The 13,352-nt window shown below is 44.7% G+C and overlaps 1 protein-coding gene across 5 annotated transcripts in view; it reads left to right on the top strand.

The window, feature by feature from the left end:
- The window catches only part of FAM169B (family with sequence similarity 169 member B), a 92,447-nt gene that overhangs the window by 36,751 nt on the left and 42,344 nt on the right, over positions 1 to 13,352 (top strand). For 4 of the 5 annotated variants that reach the window (XR_004297770.1, XM_032391324.1, XM_032391325.1 and 1 more), the window contains exons 4-5: positions 6,253 to 6,338; positions 12,244 to 12,421. Coding sequence is in view for 4 of the 5 variants with exons in the window: in XM_032391324.1 (XP_032247215.1) it covers positions 6,253 to 6,338; positions 12,244 to 12,421 (264 nt within the window). In the remaining variant the exon portion in view is untranslated. Of the gene's footprint in view, positions 1 to 6,252; positions 6,339 to 11,748; positions 11,910 to 12,243; positions 12,422 to 13,352 lie in introns of those variants that run through there. The other variant, XM_032391327.1, reaches the window with a different exon arrangement.

Genomic DNA, 13,352 nt, shown 5'->3' with positions numbered 1-13,352 from the left:
ACATCTCTGAGGCTCTGTCCCCTGCCCCACCCGGAGTCCCCTTTCCTGCCTGGGCCTGACTCCTTTTGGAGGCCTGCTGCGGACACCTTCCACCGAAGACTCTCCCGGCCCCTCGGTAGGAATGCCTGCTTCTTCCTCTCTGCTGTCCTGATCCGATTTTGCTTTCTTCTGCTTCATGTTCCAGACAGTGTCTCCTCCTCTGAGCTGTCAGTGTCTTAAGCCAGAGTCTAAATTGAATTCCTTGAGTGGATTTATTATGTGCTTCGCACATCCTAGTGACTCAGCGTGTGGGTTCAATGGGTAGCAAGTGCTTCAGAGTTGTGACCTTTGGAGGGTCCGTGTACCACTGGGGTGCATTCTGTCCTTGTCCCCTGTGCTGGAGCAGATGAGGAGGGAGGACAAGTGGAACCTGTTGCTAATCCAGCCCAGTGCTCCTTCCTCCTTGCCGACTTGGAATGTGGCCTCAGAATCCTCCTCAGGAAAGCTCCCCCCTCTTGTCATAGTCCATCCTTCCGAGGTGATAGGTGACAACCAGCTCTCCCTGTCCCGTGCTATGGAAACATCGTGTCATCCTCTCAACAATGATTGCTTTGTTTATTGATTCATTATAAAGAGCATGTTTAAATAAAAAAGAAGTTAGCTCCTTTAAGAAATCTTAGTAGGCAAGATGAAAGGTTTAAAAATTTTGTTGGGAGGTACTGGGTGGGTTGAAGTGTGTGTCTTAATCAAGCATGATGTGTGCCCACAGCCTTGGAAGGAGAAAGTGAGGGACGCGGTGGTCAGATTCACACCCCCTGACAGAAAAAGGAGCGGGCATGAGAAGATGTGCTGGGTAGAAACCTATATCCACTTGAGGGAGCAGACAGGACAGCCATAGTCAAGCTGGGGGGAGAAAGACAGACATTTCCGTGCAAACCAGAGCAGAAAGTTTGGAATGGGAGTTCCCAGGAAGAGACGGGAATGTTATGAAGCATGCTTGTTTCCATTGTCTCACTGACAAAAGCCAACAAGTAACAAAGGGCTTTTCATACTTCTTTGAAATCCCAGCGCACCACTTGAAGCAAGTGGAGGAAGTTTCTGGAAACCACTGACAAGCTTCCAACACCTTAGGAAAAGCAGTTTGAGGAGGGGAGCTCTTTCACCTAACCTGGGTAATGATCAGGTGGGAGGATGTTGTGGTCTCCACTTGACAGGTGGGGGACTTGAGGCTGGGGAGGGGGCTAAGGTCACATAACTTGTAATTGGAGAAGCCAGAATTTGAACCCCATCTGGTTCTGAAGGCTGTGGTCTTTTCCCTACACGGGTGCATGGGGCCACATCTAAATGCTTTATGTCATCCTGCTCTCCACTGGCAGCAAAGTCCATTAGAGATTGGTGAGTGGATGAAGCTCACATTTTGTTGAGATGATGTTTGTGAGGGCGAGAGGTCTGTGTCTAGCTTCATTTCTATGTGTGTGGATGCCCAGCTGTTCCAGCACCATCTGTTGGAAAGACTTTCTTTGTTCCATTTTATTGTATTTGCTCCTTTGTCAAAGGTCAGTGAACTGTATTTATGGGGGACTATTTCTGGGCTCCTCATTCTGTTCCATTGATCTTTTTGTCTCTTCTTTCACCAAACTACACTGTCTTGATTACTGCAGTTTTATAGTAAGTCTTGAAGTTGGGTAGGGTCATTCCTCCAAATTCTCCTTCAATCTCGTGTTGGCTATTCTGGGTCTTTTGCCTCTCCGTATAAACTTTAGGATCAGTGTGTTGATATCCACAAAATAACTTGTTGGGATTTTGATTGGGATTGATTTGAATCAATAGATCAAATTGGGAAGAACTGACATCTTGACAATATTGAGTCGTCTTATCCATGAACATAGACTGTCTCATTATTTAGTTCTTTGATTTTGTTTTTCTGTGTTTTATAATTTTCCTTGTAGAGCTTGTACATATATTGTTAGATTTATACCTAAGTATTTCATTTTTGGAGGTGCTGATATAAATGGTATTGTGTTTTTTATTTTCAAATTCTACTTGTTCATGGCTGGTATGTGGGAAAGCAGTTGGCTTTTGTGTATTAGCTTTGTATTCTGAAACCTTGTTGTCATCAATGTTTGCAGCCCTGTCTTTCCATTGTTTAGGCCTCATTCCAGCTATCCCTGCTGTTGAGATGCCCTGAGAGCAGCCTTGAACTTGTAGGGCTCTGTGCCTCTGCTCACAGGTTACCCTGCCTGTAGCGCCCTTGCCTGTTGTCTCTGCCTGTTGAAGCCTTACCCATCGATCCAGAACCCGAGCAGTCTGAAATCCCTGGGGATGCCTTCCCAACACACCTCCATAGAATTGCCTCTCTCTTCTGGGTCCCGATGACACATTGGCTCCCATCTCGAGTTCAGCACCTTTCATGCCCCGGCCTATACTGGGGCAGCTTGATTATCGCTCACTCTCTTCCTCTGCAGCCTGCCAACCCCCAGGGGCAAGGATGGGGACTTACTCATCAGCCGCTGGGGGCCTAGGACAGACAGCACTGTTCATGCATGCAGGGACTGAATTCAGGTAGTTGAATACAGTTGACCATGCTGGGCTTCAATGAAGCCAGGCCGCTGGGATTTAGGCTTAGGGACCTCACTGTCTTAACTTGTTTGGGAAACCTTGGAGTGTCCCAGAATAGAATCCATTACTGACATTTCTCTGAGGTCCACATCACCTGTCACTTGGGGGGGCAGAGAAATTAAATTCATGCAGCGAGACTGGCTTTTAACTCACAACGCCCTGTTGATTGTTGTCACCCCTGGACAGCCTTCTACGAGCGTCCGGTCTCTGCTCAGGCCCTACATGGGAAACAGCCTAGAGGAGACGGATCAGTTTTTTTTCTTTTAAGACCACAGATGTGTGCCTTCCACTTTCTAACTCTTGGAACTTGTTGGCTTCAGGGTCTCAAGTGATGCCCTGAGGCTGATTCTGCAGTGCCCAGGATCTGTCCCTTGTCCTTGCTGAGCTGGATACAGTCTCTCTCCCAGGCCTCTGCCACCATTCTCTCCTACTGTTTCCTCTTGACTAGGAATTATGCTTCTCTGATCAAAAGCTGCTCATTTCCAGAAGGCTGATTCTGTTGTTTTTTTTTTAAGAGTTGGTTTGGAGGACAATTTATTTTAGGCCTGTTAAGTTTGATTGGACTTCCCCTTCATTGTTATGTATCCTCAGCAGCTTCAGATTCATTTTGAAAAAAACAGTTCAATCTAATTTGTGACAACTTGTGTGACTAATTAATGCTCTGCAGTACACCGTGAAACTTGCAAGGCGCCACACAAATGCCAAATCATAACACGTGTCCTGTTTGAAACTGTCTTAGCAAATTGAACATCTGTATTACAGTAATACACCATACTAGTAAATGGAACATCTTTTATTGATTCACCTTGTTAAGCAGGAAAATAATCCTTATGGCTTTATAAACCTGTAAGTTCTAGTAGGTGCCATTTTGAACATGAATTTAATTGAATAAATGAAGGCAGGTGTCAAACATTTAATTGTCCCTTCTCTCTCAGCCAGCTCGATCAATTTTGGAACTATTGTTGATGATGTAATTCACCAATGATATGAAACTGACATAGTGGATTAGACGCTATTGGTCTTTGGGGAGGTGGGGCTGGCTGGGCAGAGTTAATGCTTAATAACTGACTAATGTCATTGTAACCTGGTCCTTACAGAATTTTCTACTAAAGTTCCTCAAAGAGCAGACAGAAATAGGGAAGAAGGTGGTAGCAGGCTTAACCTGATTGGCCCACAAAATTGGTTTTAAAGTCTTGAGCCTTATATAAATGTCCAAATGACTGTTGTTTTCTGTTCCATCTTATTTTCCTACACATCTTCAGCTAAAAAGATTTGACTGGGAAGGTCATCTTTTTATTGTATGGCTTCTGGACCCCTCAGCCTCAGATGCCTGGCTTGAGAAGCTGGTATAAAAATGGCATTTTTTTTTTTTTTTTTTTTTAAGATTTTATTTATTTATTTGAGAGAGAGAGAATGAGAGACAGAGAGCATGAGAGGGAGGAGGGTCAGAGGGAGAAGCAGACTCCCCGCCGAGCAGGGAGCCCGATGCGGGACTCGATCCTGGGACTCCAGGATCATGACCTGAGCTGAAGGCAGTCGCTTAACCAACTGAGCCACCCAGGTGCCCAAAATGGCATTTTTTAATAAAAGGGGTAGAAAAAAAAGATACCAGAGGAGAAATTGTGCTACGTCCAGACAATGGAGTATTATTCAGTGCTAAAAAAGATTTTCGATATCTCTAGCCAGAAAAAGACAGGGAGGAAACTTAAAGGCATATTACTAAGTGAAAGAAGCCAATCTGAAAAGGACTACAAACCGTATGAGTCCAATTAAATGACATTCTGGAAAAGGCAAAAGTATAGAGACTTAAAAAAAAAAATTAGTGGTTCCCAGGGGTGGAGTGGGGGATGAGAGCAAGGGGTTAATATAATAGATGGAGACCAGAGAATTTTTAGGGCAGTGAAAATACTCTGTATGATACCATAATGATAGATGCATGTCATTACACATTTGTCCAAACCCATAGAATGTAGAACAAGAGTGGACTCTAATGTAGATCATGGGCTTTGGGTGACTCTGGTGTGTCTGTGTTGGTTCATCAGTTGTAATAAATGTTTCTACTCTGGTGCAGATGTTGATGGTGGGGATGCTATATGTATGTGCGGGCAGAGGGCACATGGGAAGTCTCTGTACCTTCCTGTCAGTTTTGCTGTGAACCTAAAACTGCTGTAAAAAATGATCTTAATTAAAAAAAAAAAATACCAGAAAACAACTGAAGTAACTTTGGTGTTTAAGTGGAATCCCTATGATTAGATTTGCCTTTGGAGTGGCCACTTGGTAGGGATGGATCAGTGGGGGAGACTGAGGCAGGGAACCAGGTGAGGTATTATCATGGTCTTCTGTGCATGGTGGCCTGGACCCTGCTGGCATCTGGGGTTGGGGAGGAGGGGATGGAGCCCATCACGAGGTGGCAGGTGGAACTGATTGATTTGGTGGCAGGGGCATGGGTGGGGTGGGGGGAGGGGGGGAGAGCTGACATTGATCAGTTGTCACCGAGCATGTTTGACACACGGGGCTCTGTGGTGGGTGTTTCACACCCAGTCGTCACTGGAACTTGTCAGCCACCTTGGGTGATCAGTTTGGGCAACTCTGATGAGGAGCCTGGGGCTTAGTGAGGTTGAGGTTGTTCCAAGGTCACCCCTACAATAGCAGGACCCTTGTCCAAACATGGAATGGGCAGAATCCACAGGCCTCAGGGACTGTCTAGATTGGGGTGGGGCAGGAGTAGGGGGGAGGAGAGATGTCTCTCTTCCTTCTCCTGCAGATCCAGCCCCAGAGCCTCCTTATTCAAAGGCACCCCCACCACCCTTGCATGATTCACCCCATTTCCTACCAGCTGACTCAGTTCTGGCCTCTGCGAGAGAGCACTGCACTTGGAGTCCATGGCTCAGGGGTGGACCCACCTCAGGCCCCCCTCGCTGGCTGCCTTCAGGCTACTTTACCTCTCAGAGTGTCAGTGTCCTCCTCAGAAAAATGCAGGTGGCAGTATCACTGTGGGAAGGGAAAAAAAAATCACGGAAAAGAAGCCAGTACCAGGCCCAGTGCTGAGGGCGATAAGAATATTCTGTGCTCAAGGGGCGCCTGGGTGGCTCCGTCGGTTAAGCATCTGCCTTCAGCTCATCTTGTGATCTCAGTGTCCTGGGATCGAGCCCCACGTCAGGCTCCTGGCACAGTGGGGAGTCTGCTTCTCTCTCTCCCTCTGCTCCTCCCCCTGCTCATGCTCTCTCTCTCTCAAATAAATAAAATCTTAAAAAAAAAAGATTCTGTGCTCAATGCCTTTCAATAATGTTAGATTTGACTCCATGGGGAGTTCTGAGTTGTGGCACATAACTGGACTTTGGACAAAAAAGATGTAATTCTTTTCCATCGAATTTGGCGTGTAGGGCTTTTTGCCCAATAACATCGGGACACACACCTCCTGTTTTGGAGGTGGCAACAGGCCATCTGTGAAGACCTCTGTGAAGACCTTCGGGTGAGAGTGGTCACTCCGTCCTGGTCAGTGCTCTTGGAGAACTTAGCTCTAGAAACATCACCTGCTTTACCCACACGTACTTGTCTGTTCACCTTAACAGTGGCTGCAGGCTGTTGAAACCGCCCCTCTGGTGGCCGGCTGGCTGCGCGCATATCATCATTTTCTCTTGGCTTTCTCTTTAGTGGTGGCTGTTTACATAAAGGAGTCCTGGTGGCCCACCGAAGACGTCCTACGAACCTCTGATCCTGCTAGAGAAGGTCTGATGAAGGTGAGGTGGTGTAGACTGACATAGTGCAAAACAGGTTTTAAAGTCACTGTGCTTATTATCATGTTAATAATTGAAAGCAGTCTGTCTTGGTGGATTAATCTTCTAGGGCTGCTGAAACAAAGTTTCACAGACCAGGGGGCACTGAAACAGCAGAAATGTGTTGTCTCATAGGCCCTGAGACTATAAGCCTGAAACCTGGGTTCCTTCTGAGGGCCATGAGGGAGAATCTGTTTCAGGAATCTGTCCTGGCTGCTGGGGGCCTCAGGTGTTCCTTGGCCTGGAGATGTCCTTCTCCCCATGCCTTCACATCATCTTCCCTCAGTGAGGGTCTCTCTCTGTTCAGATCCCCCCTTTCTATATGGACACCAATCATCTTGGATTAGGGCCCACCCTAATGACCTCATCTTCACTTGATCATCTGCAGAGACTCTATGTCTAAATAAGTCACATTCCCAAGTACTGGGCGTTAGGGCTTGCAACAACTTTCTGGGGGATGAGATTCAATCTAGAATGCCCTGCCAGTAAGGAAAATAGTAATAAAAGGCTGTATGCAACAGGCATCAGGCTATTGGCAGATGTCTCTTACCTTCCTGAGTGGCCTCTCATGTCTTCGTTTTAAAACTTAAATTCCCATCGTCTCTCTAGTGTGTAGGAAAATTCTGCCTATTGCATCTAAGTAATGTTTTTTGGTACTTACTCGGAGTCAGACATTGTGTTAGGTACTCGCCTATGTCCTCAGACTCTTTATAGGGATTATCTGATTTTAGAATCCTCAAGATATTTGTTTTGCAGATGAAGAAATTGAGGCTGAGCCACACAGCTAGAGAGTGATTGAACTGGACACAAACTCCAGTCTCGTTGATGTCAGCCCTGGAGGTCTTTAATGGGCTGTGGCTTTATGGAGCCATTGTAAAGCCAAAACCTAGGATGGCAGGGGTGAGGGCAGGTGCCACAGCAGCACCTCGGAGTCCCTGTGGTGTCCGCTCAACTGCAGTTTGGCTGGGTCACCGGCTGACGAGAAAGGTAGTAACTAGTGAAGAATTTAGACTATTTGCCTCACGTCTGTCCATTTTCATTTGATTGGCATATTTATCTTAATTCCATAGGTGCTTCTTGGCAGTCTTGAAATGGTGGATCTGTCCACAGTTGTTTGGAATTCCACTTGATCTCCCTCATTGGGACCTACAAATACTGAATGAAGTATCAGTATTCTTTTGGATTTGGTTTAGAGAACAAATTGATAATCTGGGTTTTTTCCTTCTCTTGAACAATTTAAAAAAACAAAAACAAAAACAAATTCAGTTTTTTTCCCTTTAAACAACAACGTCATTGAGATATAATTCACATACCATAAATTTCACCCTTTCAAAGTATACCTTTCAGTGATTTTCAGTATTTGCACAGAGTTGTGCATCAGTCATCACTATTGAATTCTAGAATGTTTTCATCACCGCCAAAAGAAACCCCTTACCCGTCAGCGGTCACCCCTCATTTCCCTCTTGCCCCAGCCCCTGGCAAGGAACCTACTTTCTGTCTCTGTGGATTTGTCTATCCTGGACATTTCACATCCCTAGAATTGTATAATATGTAGCCTTTTCTGTCTGGCATCTCTCACTGAGCATAATGTCTTCAAGGTTCATCCACATTGTAGTGTGGGTTAGAGCCTCTTTCCTTTTTATGGCTGGATCATATCCCACTGCATGGCTACAGCATGTATGTTTATCCGTGTATCTGTTGATGGACACATGAGTTGTTTTTACCTTTTGGCCATTAGGAACGATGCCACTATGAACATTTGTGCATAAATTTTTGTGAGCTTATATATTTTCAATTCTCTTGGGTATATACCCAGGAGCGGAATTGCTGGTCATATGGTAATTCTCTATATAACTTGTTGAGGAACCACCGAACTGTTTTCCACAGCAGGTGCACCGTTTAACAGTCCCACTGGTAACATCTGATGGCTTCCATCTCTCCATGTCCTCCCTGACACTTGTTATTGTCTGTTTTTTTAATGCTCTCCATCCTACTGGGTGGGAAGTGGTATCTTATTGTGGTCTTGAGCTGCATTTCTCTGATGGCTAAGGGTGTTAAACATTTTTTCATGTACTTATTGGCCATTCGTATATCCCCTTTGGGAAAATACTTATTAAAATCCTTGGCCCACTTTTTAATTGGGTTATTTGACGTCTCACTGTTGAGTTGTAAACATTTTCCATATATTCTGGATGCAAGTCCTTATTGCATGTATTGCAATATTTGATTTGCAAATATTGTTTTCCCATCTGTGGGTTGTCTTTTTCATGCCTGTTTCCCCTCCCCAGCTTTATTGAGATATATCTGACATAAACATTGTGTAAATTTGAGGCGTAGAAGGTATTGATCTGAAATACTTACATATTGCAAAATGATGGCCACCATGGTGTTGGCTAATACCCACATCATATTACATAATTACCATTTTTTTTTTTTGTGATAGAACATTTAAGATCTACTCTCTTAGTGACTTTAATATAATACAGTATTATTAGCTATAATTACCCTGCTGTATATTAGATTCCCAGAACTTATTCATCTTATAATTGGAAGTTTGTACCTTTTGACCGACATCTCTCTTCTCCCACCCCCAGCCTCTGGTAATCACCATTCTATTCTCTGTTCTGATGAGTTGGGTTTTGTAAGATTTCACATGCACGTGAGATCATGCAGTACTTGTCTTTGCCTGACTTATTTCACTTAGTATAATGCCCTCTAGTTACATCCATATTGTTGCAAACAGCAGGGTATTTTCAGGTCTGGTTTTTTTTTTTTTTTAAGATTTTATTTATTTATTTGACAGAGAGACATAGTGAGAGAAGGAACATAAGCAGGGGGAGTGGGAGAGGGACAAGCAGGCTCCCCGCTGAGCAGGGAGCCTGATGCGGGGCTCGATCCCAGGACCCTGGGATCATGACCTGAGCCGAAGGCAGACGCTTAACGACTGAGCCACCCAGGTGCCCTCAGGTCTGGTTTTAATTGACTCAGTAGATACTGTTTTTAAAAGTGTCCCCTCCTCCCACCCCCAGCAAATTTAACAGTGGCTTGAGATTCAGCCAATGAGTGTGGGGTACCCAGTGGGATGGCCTGGCGTACTCATTTGTCTTGCTGTTCCGGCCCCTTCCCACAGGTGGGCCAGAGGTATTTAGTGGTTGGGGGTTCTGAATGCCAGGAGGAATCTGACTTGCTCTTTAAATAAATTTTTTTTTTCCCCCAGAACAAGAGTGGTCACTTCTTCCGTGTGTCCATTACTCCGTGTTTAGATGAGGGAAACCCCAGATTTTCTGAAAATGTGGCCTATGTTATGGACAGAAAGAAACTTGGATGCCACTTGCACTTGATGAACCGTGTTGTAAAGATCGATCTGCCCCATCTAGGGAGGTAGTTTCCCTCTCCATTTGTAGAATATGGGGTCTTGACTTTTTTTTTCCTCTTAATTATATTTTGTTTCTTAGCCAGCTATTCTTCATAAATTACCAAAAAAAAAAAAAAAAAAAGGCTTAATGTTCTTTCTGTTAACATAATTAGTGGTCCTAATTGAGGATTAGAACTGGATCTTGGTTTTGTGTTTCCAGAAACGTTTCTAAGTCAGAATCACACACATTTCTCCCCCTGCCCCGTAATGAAATTGGATAAATTAAGTGCATTTTCTTTCCTCCTTTTTCTCCTGCCAGTTTTTGATTGGATATTTCCTTTCTGCCAGATGCAATCTGCTTCTCTCTTCTGGCTTTCCTCTGAACTTTTTGGTTTTATAAGTTGAAAAATATAACCTCCCATACCACCCCACTCAGGTTTTGTGACCAGCTAGTGATTCTTCACGTCTGAACTGGATTTGGCTGCTACTGTCTGAGATACAAAATTGGGGTGGCTTCTCAGAGCTGAGCGGGTGTGGTTTTCACAAAGTTTTTCCTCATTTAAGATTTGGCTCCAGATGAAGGTGAACTGTTTTACATTCTGGACCAATTAATAAATTTATTGGCACCAAACACTTTGTGCCATTTGCGAGAGGGCAGCAAGCTGCCTTATTTTTTATTAGAGCATTTGAAAACAAGTGTTTTGTTTGTTTGTTTGTTTGTTTGTTTTACCCACCCTTCCCCAAAGACAAGTGTTTTAAGGACGACTCAGGCAATCTTCTCCCCTGACCAGTGGAAGAAACTGAGGCTCAGAGAGTTGGCATTGCTAAAGATCTTTCAGCAAATCCACAGGCCAAGAAGCCACAGTCACACGTGATGATGATGATGATGATGATGATAAAACTTTAAGGATTTGGTATTCAATATAAAACTAAGTGTAGATATTTATATTAAACTTCCCATTTCCAAAGCCTTGGTTGTAATGGATGAAGATGAAGAAGGCAACCATGGGCTGGGCTGTCGCAGGTACACCAGCCTGGGACTCAGAAGCCCTGGCCTGTTGTTTTGAGGCTGCCTGCATCTGACAGAGCCCTCATCCAGCTGTCATGTAAGTCCTCTTTGGAATGAGGCAGGGAAATCAATAAATGTAATCACTTACCCTCCTTGAGTTTCAATTTCCTTACTTACAAATCAGGATCTCCCCAGCGGGTAAGAGACTCGAATGCTAGCTTGTGGGTGGAAGTCACAGCCCATTTAATGCCATTGCTGATCTCATGGTGATGCATAGGATGGGTGACAAATGCCCACACAAGCAGGCTGTCACATAGAAGTCTTGTCAGAGTTATAATCTAATAAAACAATACTGTCACTTGATCAACAGTTGACTGGGTTCATCTGAAGAATCACATTGAGTGCTGGCTTGTGGTTGTCTGGAGGAATGCATTTAGAAGGACTCTGTGACCATGTCCAGGCTCAGCCACATAGAGTAGGATTGATTAGTTATGTCTGCTGTGGGTGCCGGAGCTGGAGGCCTCTGTTTATGCCACATATTTGCCACCTGTGGGCTATACAAATGCAGAAAAATTTTTTTTTTTTTTAAGATCTATTTATTCATGAGAGACAGAGAGAGAGAGGCAGAGGGAGAAGCAGGCTCCCAAGGAGCAGAGAGCCTGATGCGGGACTCGATCCCAGGACCCTGGGATCATGACCTGAGCCGAAGGCAGATGCTTAACCATCTGAGCCACCCAGGCGCCCCAAATGCAGAAAATTTTAACAGGCGGGACCATGAAGTCATTTTGACTTGTTAATGCTAAAGCTCTGTGTGGGCCTGACCTTGACCACATAGTTTCCTCACCTGTCATGACATTGTGGGAGGCAAGAAGTGGTTTCATTTCATAGCCTTAGAACAAGATGGCCCTTGACTCCCGGTAATTCTCTGGGATTGGAACTGTAGTGTGTGCTCCAAATCTACCACATCACAAACCATTGAAAATCATCTGCTTCTGATGTAGCCATTGATCCCCCCAATTCTTTTTTTTTTTTTTTTTTTTTGATGCCCCCAATTCTTTACCATCCTTCTGAGGGCCGGAATTCTGGGACTGTTTTTAAAAATGGCGGATTGGATTTATTTCTAGACACATCCAGGGGATCTGCTGAAATGGCTTGCGTGCCCCCCCCGGAGGTAACTTCTTGTTTTGTTGACCTGCAATGGATTGTTCTCTGTCTACTTACATTCCATATAGGTGGCCTGGGAGGGAACCCAGGAGACCCCTCTGGGCACTGCCCCTCACTCCTGGAGGCTGATGGGTGCGAAAGGTCAGGGTTGTGAAAACCCCCGTGAGAAACTATGATTCACATTTTGGCTCTTGAGCATGAAAGGAATCGTGTGATGGTGGCGCACACACCTGGCCCCGACGTGTGGGTTGGTTCCAAGTGCAAAATTTATTGCATGTGATTTTCCTCTCTCACTTGCTTGTTCTTTCTTTCTTATTTTTTTTTTTTTTTCCCCTTCAAAGGTTCAGTCATTTGGGGAAAGGATTGTGCTTTTCATTCTAAACGTCGTTATTTTTGGAAGATTGGAGAGAAATTTGGATGACGGTGACATGTTTTTTTTACCTCACTCTGTGAAGGAGCAAGCAAAGATTCTGTGGCGGGATGGATCAGCTGTTGGATTTTACACAACCAAAAGGAAAGGTAAGGGACACGCTGCCCCAGGTCGGGGGGAGGGGATGGGGTGGGGAGGCTCCCTAGATGTCTGCCTGCCTCCGAGGACTCCCTCAGCACAAGTGTTCCTTGGAGAGAATCTTCTGGCACCGGAAGTGTCACTAATTCAGCTGTCCTGTAAATAAACCCAAGTAAACCCGAGGTATGGCTTTCATTTTCTCATTGCTCATTTTACTGGCAAATAGGGTGAAAACCGTGTCCTTTTGATTCCCAGGCAGTGCCATGTCCCTCATAAAATGCTTATTGCTGCTAATGGTGTAAAATGACTCTGCAAAGCACGATGCTCTTCATTTCTTTTCTTTAATGTTACCAATTAGCCGTCAGGAAAAATACCATTGCTAATAGCTGACATGTGGCTCAAAAGCACACTGGATGCCTAGATTTATAGACATTACCTCAGAGGAGGGGGAGGTCGGCCATGATAACAAGGTTGGGGTAAAATACTGGGACTTATTTTTAGGGGCTGCGACGAGAAGTGAGTGTGATATTAGGACCATTTTGCCTCAGGGATTTGGTCTCTTTCTTTAAAGTTGTTTTCTTTAATACTTTTCTTGAGTTTTTTAAAAAGCTGTCAACATCTCTACTCCAAGCGCTCCCAGCCCTGTCCTTCAGTTCTTATTCAGTCCTAAATTTGGGCAAGAATAAAGTTTCCTGGTGAACCACCACGGACATGCTGTTCTCCTGGGTTACGTGTTTTTCTCAGGGGGTTTGGAAGGCTGATTGTGGTGTTGAGCTTTGTTCACACTGTGTTTGTTCCACTGGTCCAGGATGGAGGAAATCCACTTTTCTCCCTTTTCTCCCTCTCAGTGTGAGATGACCAGTTTCCCATGCAAGTAACTCTGGTAGTTAACTGTTTGTCAAGGTCAGTCCAGACACTCAAGTAGAGAGGTTGGTTGTATCT

This window comes from Phoca vitulina, unplaced genomic scaffold, assembly GCF_004348235.1.
Source record: "Phoca vitulina isolate PV1807 unplaced genomic scaffold, GSC_HSeal_1.0 scaffold61, whole genome shotgun sequence".
Lineage (NCBI taxonomy): Eukaryota > Metazoa > Chordata > Mammalia > Carnivora > Phocidae > Phoca > Phoca vitulina.
This window is presented reverse-complemented; position numbering and strand designations above follow the sequence as displayed.